The sequence below is a fragment of the Paroedura picta genome, chromosome 8 (genome assembly GCF_049243985.1).
Source record: "Paroedura picta isolate Pp20150507F chromosome 8, Ppicta_v3.0, whole genome shotgun sequence".
In the NCBI taxonomy this organism is placed as follows: Eukaryota; Metazoa; Chordata; class Lepidosauria; order Squamata; family Gekkonidae; genus Paroedura; species Paroedura picta.
The window spans coordinates 36,645,509-36,653,793 of NC_135376.1; the positions used below are offsets into that span (position 1 = coordinate 36,645,509).

An 8,285-nucleotide genomic window follows, 5' to 3' on the forward strand; every position below is an offset into this window, starting at 1 on the left:
AGAAAATGGCTTTTTTGGAGGGTGGATTCCATAGCATTATACCCTGCTGAGGTACCTCCCTGCCCCAAATCCCACCCATTCCCATCACTACCCCCAGTCTCCAAGTGTTTCCCAACCCGGAGCTGGCAATTGTAATTACACAGTAGTAATTACACAATAGTATATTGTTGAGACCTATACATAATTTTCCTGGTTAGGGGTGGACTCTAAGGCAGTGGTCCCCAACCTGTGGTCTGCGGCCCGGTGCCGGGCCACGAAGGCCATGGCGCCGGGCCGCGGCTCCCTCCCCCCCCCCCGGAGTAAAAAACTTCCCAGGCCGCAAGCTTGCGGCCCAGGGAGCTTCTTACTGCGGGAGGGCGGGGAGAGGGAATCAGGACCGGGCTGTGCCCGTGCGGATTCACACATGCGCAATGCGCGGGCGCGGCCCGATGAGCGGGCATGGCCCACGTGGGCGCGGCCCAATGCCCTGCCGGTCCCCAGCCTCAGAAAGGTTGGGGACCACTGCTCTAAGGTATTATACCCACTGAAGTCTGCAAACCCTGCCCTCCCCAAGCTCCACATCTCCCAAGTATTTCCCAAACCAGAGTAAGAAGTAAAAGTGGGATAGAAACAATAAAGCTGAATCAAGTGTGTCAAAGTAGCTTGCTGGAGGGGAGTTTCAGGTGGATAGCTTGTGTTGGTCTGAAGCAACAGAACAAAGTCTGAGAGTCCAGTGGCACCTTTCACTTTGTTTTCTTGACGGACAGCATTCCATAATGTGGGTCCTGTATTACAACTCTGTAATATAGGGTTCTACACACACACACACACACACACACACACAAATACAGACAGGGTAGATTATTAGAAGGGCTCCTGCAGAAGGTAAACCAGTGAATTCACAGGTGACGTAAAAGCTGAAGTAAACATAAATACTTGCAGAGAAAACACTTCATTAGAAAATATTATTTTTTGGAAAGTGCTTTTTGGTCTTGGAAAATTCCCCAATCTTTCCCATTCTCCACCAGACAGACAGCACTTAGTAAACTGTGCTGAAGGAGCTGGTTCTTCACTGCATTTCTTATAACAGAGCTGATATCATTGGAGTAATTTTGCCTTTGATCAACTGGGCAGTAGGAAGCATCATAACTATGTACAATGAAAAAGGCACAGAGTGCTTTGACATTTTCTTCTTGCAGTCCAGATTTCTCCAGTACTGACTCCCATGCAGACCTAATTCTTTGGTTTTTGTTTTTCTTCCTCAAGATGGATGACAAAGTAGGAAGGGCTTCTACCAGGTCTGGTAGTTTTTCTAGTACTTGGCAACGTAAATAATGAATAGTTTCACAGATAAAGCTGTAGAAAAGGTTTATCTCAACTGAAGTCAATCTGCAAAAAGAGACAGACATATCACCTGCTGCTGAAAACGATTATATTTCACGATACCCCGGATTCATTTTCATTCAAATAGTGGATGAGGGAATCTTGGGTCTGTAAACTTTATAGTCTGAAATACACTTTTCTAAAGGTATAAGTCCCAAACAATTTGGGAATTAATTGTTTTTTAAATAGAAGGGGCTGTAATTATCACAAACATGATTACTTCAGGGTTGAATTAATTCCCAGATTGAATAATAGCTCAGAGCAGTCAATGTTGATGTCCTGTCATGTTGTATTAGAACTGTTTTCCTTTCCAAATTTTCTTCAAAAGTATTTTGATTAACTGTTTGATACCACTGTTCCAGTATTAGAAAGGAAGTCCTTTCCTTTAAAAGTTTTGTTAGAAGGCCTTAGTATCACAACTTATGTAAGACTACTAGTAACCCTACCACATGGTAACCTATTTGTTAACACAGTGGTGAAATTATAACTGCTAGCTATTCCCTGTAATACCATTATAGCATAGAGAATGGCGGGATCCAGGGAACCATGAGAGAAGCTATGCTTGCAAAACAGATTTTTATGTCTTTTACAGCTGCTCATAAAGATCAGGGGATCACAGGGGACGCAGTGTAAGGGAGATGCAGCTCAAATAGGAAATCTATGGATATCACAGGCCCTTACTTGAGCAAAAATGTTTCCCACTTATCAGGCCCATGCATAGGATTTATAAAGGGAAGGGTTGCAATACATTCCAGAACCTTTGTAAAACTTCTTGAGTTCTTTCTCACCTTTTGGTGAGAGCCAGTTTGGTGTAGTGGTTAGGAGCACTACACCAGAATTAATGGTCAGGACCAAGAAGAAAAAGAAGATGGTAAGTAAAATTATACTATGCCACATATTAGTATTTGATGCTTTGAATTGATATCAGGCATTCCCAGCCAGGGGTCCATGGTAGCTCTGCAGGGGGTCTGACCTATCTTATGGTGTAGTGGTTAGGAGCACCAACTTATTATCTGGTGAGCTGGGTTTAATTCCCTGCTCCCCCACATGCAGCCAGCTGGGTGACCTTGGGCTCGCCACAGCACTAATAAAGCTGTTCTGACTGAGCAGTAATATCAGGGCTCTCTCAGCCTCACCCACCTCACAGGGTGTCTGTTGTGGGGAGAGAAAAAAGGCGCCTGTAAGCCACTTTGAGACTCCTTCGGGTAGAGAAAAGCGGCATATGAGAACCAACTCTTCTTCTTTTCTTGAATTTTTAAAATTTTCCTAATTATTTTTCTGTCTTGTACCACTGTCAATATGTTTTCCCTGATTCAACGAGTAGCTTTTATTTAATCCTTTTTTGGGGGGTATAAATGGTAAGATCATGCACAAGGAGGGGACTTGGAGATTTACCCAACCTCCCCACCCGCCGTGCACAGTCTTGCCATTTATGCAAGGCAGTTTTGGGATTTAGCATGCAATTTTTAAAGGTATCACAGTCGATAATTCTATGTTACCTGTCTTCCAACAGAGATGCCCACATTTCATTCTGGTCCATTTGATTGTCCAGGGTGGTACTTTGAAACTCAAATCTCTCCACTAATTTCTGCATGCTACAATCTAGCACAGTAAACTGAGCTTGAATGTTCTGCAGTTTATTCTCCACCCTGTTGAGATTTAAAAATCAAAACAGAATCAGGAGTTGCCTCTATATTTCTTCATAGTTCTTTCAATCTGTCTTCGGAATCTTACATTCGCAAGTGAATTTTAATGACCCAGCTGATGTCATGAGTATATAACGTTAGTAGCTGGGTTTTGCATGCTGGCAGTGCATATGCAGGTAACACCTGCTAAGTTCTGTATTACTTATGCTATCATGGCAGAAAAGACAACCATAGAGATGTTTTTATTTGGCTTAGCAGCATGTTACTGTTACTGCATTAGTGCCTAAACTTCACTAATATCCAAAAAGACACTCTGTTGCAGCAAAAAGAAATGTGTTGTAGCATTTTAAAGAATTATTATGGCAGTAGATTTCATGGACTTGAGCATACTTCATCAGATTTTTAGCACAGATGAGAATAGAGGGCAAAAATACCTCAATAAAGTTAAAAGGTCATAGAACGCAACAGGTACCAGTGTTTACAATAGTACCTTCTCTGTGTCTTATACCTTTTGCTTCTGAAAGTAGCAAAACCAGGCCAGCCATCAATAAAGAGCCAGGGCCTCAATGTACTCCCAAGATGCACACAAAATTGTAATTTTAAAATAATGCAACAGTCTTTATATCCAACCAGATGTGTGTAGGAGTGACTGCTTAGCACAAATTGCTGTGATACACTTGTATACAATTAGAGCAATCCTAAGTATGAGACAGCAGGAGACAAACTTGCTAAAATTTCTACTGTTTGTTTATTGACTTCAAAGGGGCCTATTAAATGGAAACAACTGTTTTTTACAAATCCACAAAGATAATTAGTGTGCCTTCTGTGCTTTTTAGAGCTTGACATTTTTTTTCTTTGGGGTCATACCAAAAGAAGCAGCCGTAAGTGGCATATTCAGATCTTTGGGACAACTGAAATACAGCCCCGATGTGAAGTTCAGAACATCAGTGTATGTGTGTACAGGTTCTTCAAACTGGGAACTGTTGGATTTGATCCCAGGAGAACAAAATTAAATTACAGGTCCTGCAATGAGCTTGTTACTATCATCAAGGTATTCAGTCTTAAAATGTAAACAACCACATCATCTTGGGACATGCAAGGTACATACCACAACTTGAATCCTAAAATGCTGTCTTTAAGGCAAGTCAGTTGACATTTATGTACAGATACCCATGCATACTTATAATCACAGCTCAAAAGGACTAGCATAAACACATCTAAAGGTGTTTAAATTGCATTCCCAAGGTAAAGTACAAGCAATGTAAAATCTGTTTTCAGTTAACATTTTAATCCCACATTCTAAAGGCATGCTCATCAAACATGAAACTCCAGGAATAGTTTAGTTCCCCACCCTCTCATTCCTCAGAAAACCAGAGCTTTCTACTGTTCCCATTTTGTAACCTGTTTAATGCCTTGTTCAGTGCACACAGAGATATAGTTTCTCTGCTCATCTTCATATGTGACTGGAGGCTTGTCCCTCTTACACAATAGACAGCAGCCTCATGTGTAGCAGACCAAATTTGTAGCGTAGGTCAGTTTTCACTTAAAAGCTTTTTATAGCTAGGACATCTAAGTATAGCTTAACACCCCATGCCCACAGGCACATTACTAAAGGATAGAAGTGCCAACTTCTCCAGTTTATATACTGAAATAAACTTCATATAGACTATACCAGCTTAAAATCCTAATAATAGGTGTTCAGTCCTAGATAATCCTGTGGGAGATACAATGACCGGTTACTTATTTATTTGGACTTGTACATTCTACCCTGTCTCAGTTGACTCAACAACTTGTACCCATCAACATCTCTGTATTAAAATTTGAATGTTGCCAAGCATATTACATCTTTATTCATCTAGCCAGTTTCTTAGGATGTTCTTATTGTTGGACTTTGTACACATCCCAATATCAGAGTTAAAAATGTTTATGAATTGTCATTTCCCCCTTATATTGACACAACTAGTAAGAAAAGTCCTTGCTCAGACTTACTTTAAACTTCTGTGGATAAATGTATGCATTTTTCATATCTATATTTTAATTCTCTGTTCTGAGGACTAAGCAAAGGGGAAAGTATGTCCCAGGAAACAACTTTTTTTTGTTAAAGAAATACATTGAGATATCAGACATAACAGAACCTTATCTTTAGTAGCTTCAAAATTGTGCAACAATTTAGAGCACAGAATAGCTCGTTATAATCTTTGGAGTACAGTAATCCTTTAAAAAGTGTTTAAAGCTTTGTGATGTCTTTTCTGTCACATAATTTGTGTACTTGATCTGAGTAAGCCTTGATTAGTATCTTAAAGCAGAATCCTGAGAGCTGATGAGGTGGCGGTAGCTGACTGCTGGTACAACAGTGGTCCTGCTGGTCTGCATAGGCTAGGGACTGTGCAAATGCCTCTGCAGTGGAGCTACATAAACTGCAACTGTGTCAATGTCCCCAGCAATGGCACCCTACAAGGTATCACATGGAAGTGATGGTGTGGCTCTGCTAGATACCAACCAATCACAGGGAGGCAACCATGGGGACCTAGGTCCCAGGAGAAGGAAAGTAGTAGGGAGGGGAAGAACCATGTAGCACCCCCACTTTAAAGGTGACAAGCTGACCAGAGACTAAGAGTAAAAGGAAAAAAGGACAGAGAGTAATCACCCCGTATTCTGGGAGATTCCAAGCAAGTCCACCCAGAAGTAAATCTCATGTAAAGCAAAGGAGGCAATTTCCTGACCCAGAACAATAGCAAAGGAAGCACAAAAAGAGCATGGCACTGACCACAAGTGCCTGATGGTTACTGGCAGGGACATGTCCCAACACCACAGCCACAATGCCAAAGCTGGCTCCAAGGAGAAGCCTAGGTAGCTCCAAGCATTCCACAAGGGGCTACAGGTGGCTGGAGCCAGTAGGGGCTGGTGGTGATGTATTGCAAGTGGTAGGTAGCTCTCCTAGAAATAACCCAGCCTGTCTGGGAGGGAGAGAGGGTTTAGTTAGGGGCTAGTAGATGCTGAGTACAATGTCCATTAACCTCTTGTGGTTCTTAGGACACAAGAGATTGCTTTTTCTGGACTCTATCAGCACCTATAGGCTATGTCATAAGTTTTGCTAGCATAAGTTTCTAGTAATTCTACAGGGTATTCCTGGGCTTGGGCAGACTAACTCCCACTTGTCCCTTTGGCCTGCCCCCTCCTTATGTTTTAATTTTTATTATTATTATTATTTAATTTATATCCCGCCTCCCCCCGGAGGCTCGAGGCGGGTCACATAAAAACCAATCCCCTAAAACAATAAAAGCACAATAAAACATAATACAAAATATTTATTTCCCCCCCACCTCCTGCTTTTTTGCAAAAGGAATTCCCAAGACAACCGAGCTTGAATGCAGCCCAACCAACCCCCCTACCAAAAAAAAGCTCACCCAAGTCCTACACTGTGCTGCCCAAATACTTTCTTTGAGCGTCCCAAGTTCTTTAAAAATAAGATTTGGCATTGTTTGTTTACAGTGCACCAAAGATCTTCCCCATTTCAATATTTAAAAAAACATTTGTCTTATACAAGAAGGAAAATGGAAACTATTGATTTGATTAATAGAATGCTAAGTTGAAGAAATATTCACAACATCACCATTCAATTGACAATATAGCAATGCTGAAGAAATTGATTTGTTTTCATATATGTTGCTTGTGCTGTGTATACTTTGATAAAACAATTATTTAGAATTTGGGGTAAGAAAAGCTGTAGGATTCAATGACTGTTTATCGTTTCATGGTATTAGTGCAATTGTATATCCAAGATACTTATTTTTGCCATAGTGCCAAATACTTAAATACTAAGAAAAAACGTTTTCAACATTATAGAAAAGAACTAGACATGATTAGATTCTTGTCAAAGTACTTCTCTGTATACAAGCTTTGAATCATCAGATTGAAAGTCTTCATAATTTGTTAAAACATCCAGGAAAAAAATGTCCCAAGCATTTTTACCATCTAACATACTACTTTTAAATAGGAAGCTATGAGTAGGCCAAGAAAATCTGGCACAAAGACCGAAACTGGCAAAAGCTGAAACTAGGAATTATATGTTTAATATAATTTCCCCATCCATATTCAGTAGTTCTTTCTTCTTAGGCATCTTGGATTGGTATAAGTAAACTTGAATACCTTTGCACACAATCCAACCTAAGGTATACCTTTTTAAATTACATAAATATTAGTTTAATGACTCTCAATATAAAACACTAATATTATACATGAGGTTTGCTCTTACTGCAATAAATAGTAATTCAAGTGATAAGTTGTACCATATTTCCTGTACAATACTGAAGTACTGTACAATTTCAAAGCAATTATTTAAAACTTTTATTTTTATGCATTTATTTATTTGATTTGCTTCTCCCCACTCCCAGGCTAGCTTACTTGTGGTGAGTTACAGTAAAAACCCCATAGTAAAATCAAAGCCCACCCTTACAGTCCCCTGGCAGTGAAACAACTAAAACTCCCAGCCCTCCCATCCCATCAGTTCAACAGGCCCTGACGCACCTCAGGGGTATGTAATAAGGGTAAGCTAGATGACCTGTCCATGACTTAAATGCTGTCTGTTCCTCCAACGTTTTCAGCAAAGGAAAAATTTTTGCCCTTATCATAAACTTAGCATGCTATTAAGAGCCTCTTGTGGTGCAGAGTGGTAAGGCAGCGACATGCTGTCTGAAGCTGTCTGCCCATGAGGCTGGGAGTTCAATCCCAGCAGCCGGCTCAAGGTTGACTCAGCCTTCCATCCTTCCGAGGTCGGTAAAGTGAGTACCCAGCTTGCTGGGGGGTAAACGGTAATGACTGGGGAAGGCACTGGCAAACCACCCCGTATTGAGTCTGCCATGAAAACGGTAGAGGGCGTCACCCCAAGGGTCAGACATGACTCAGTGCTTGCACAGGGGACCTTTAGCATGCTATTATATAATGGTCATAATAATACTTGTCCAGAATGAATATTATCAGGAGACAAACTCACTTGCGTTGCCAAAAGGTGCAACAAAAATATAATGGTTTTTTAAGAAATTATATATTAGACCTATGTTTTAATAAAACCAAACTCACATTAATGTAAAGCCAGCCGGAAGTCCCTGAATCTGGACACAGTTTACATTTCCTCAGGCATTAATTTTATATGGCAATAAACTTAGATAATTATGTAGAAACAGATTTGTGTCTTATGTGTTGGTTAGCTTTGTGAAGAAAGCAAGTTTCTGTTGCATCACAGAAGACTGCAAGATTTATCTTGGATCAAGTTTTCTG

The 8,285-nt window shown here is 40.6% G+C and overlaps 1 protein-coding gene across 1 annotated transcript; it reads right to left on the bottom strand.

The window, feature by feature from the left end:
• Nucleotides 1-725: 725 nt before the first annotated feature.
• On the bottom strand, nucleotides 726-8,129 carry SMCO1 (single-pass membrane protein with coiled-coil domains 1). Its single transcript, XM_077349083.1, has 3 exons — nucleotides 4,410-8,129; nucleotides 2,862-3,011; nucleotides 726-1,368 (listed from the first exon to the last, which is right to left on the bottom strand). Exons 1-3 carry the CDS (start codon nucleotides 4,463-4,465, stop codon nucleotides 945-947), a joined length of 630 nt encoding a protein of 209 aa, XP_077205198.1. The 5' UTR covers nucleotides 4,466-8,129; the 3' UTR covers nucleotides 726-944.
• Nucleotides 8,130-8,285: the final 156 nt, after the last annotated feature.

Excerpts from the sequence above, each read along its gene's own strand:
- SMCO1 (XM_077349083.1), bottom strand. The coding sequence starts at position 4,465 with ATGAAGATGAGCAGAGAAACTATATCTCTGTGTGCACTGAACAAGGCA. Across the intron at positions 3,012-4,409 it reads CTGAACAAGGCATTAAACAG|GGTGGAGAATAAACTGCAGA; the intron begins GTTACAAAATGG and ends AAATCTCAACAG. Across the intron at positions 1,369-2,861 it reads GCATCTCTGTTGGAAGACAG|ATTGACTTCAGTTGAGATAA; the intron begins GTAACATAGAAT and ends CTCTTTTTGCAG.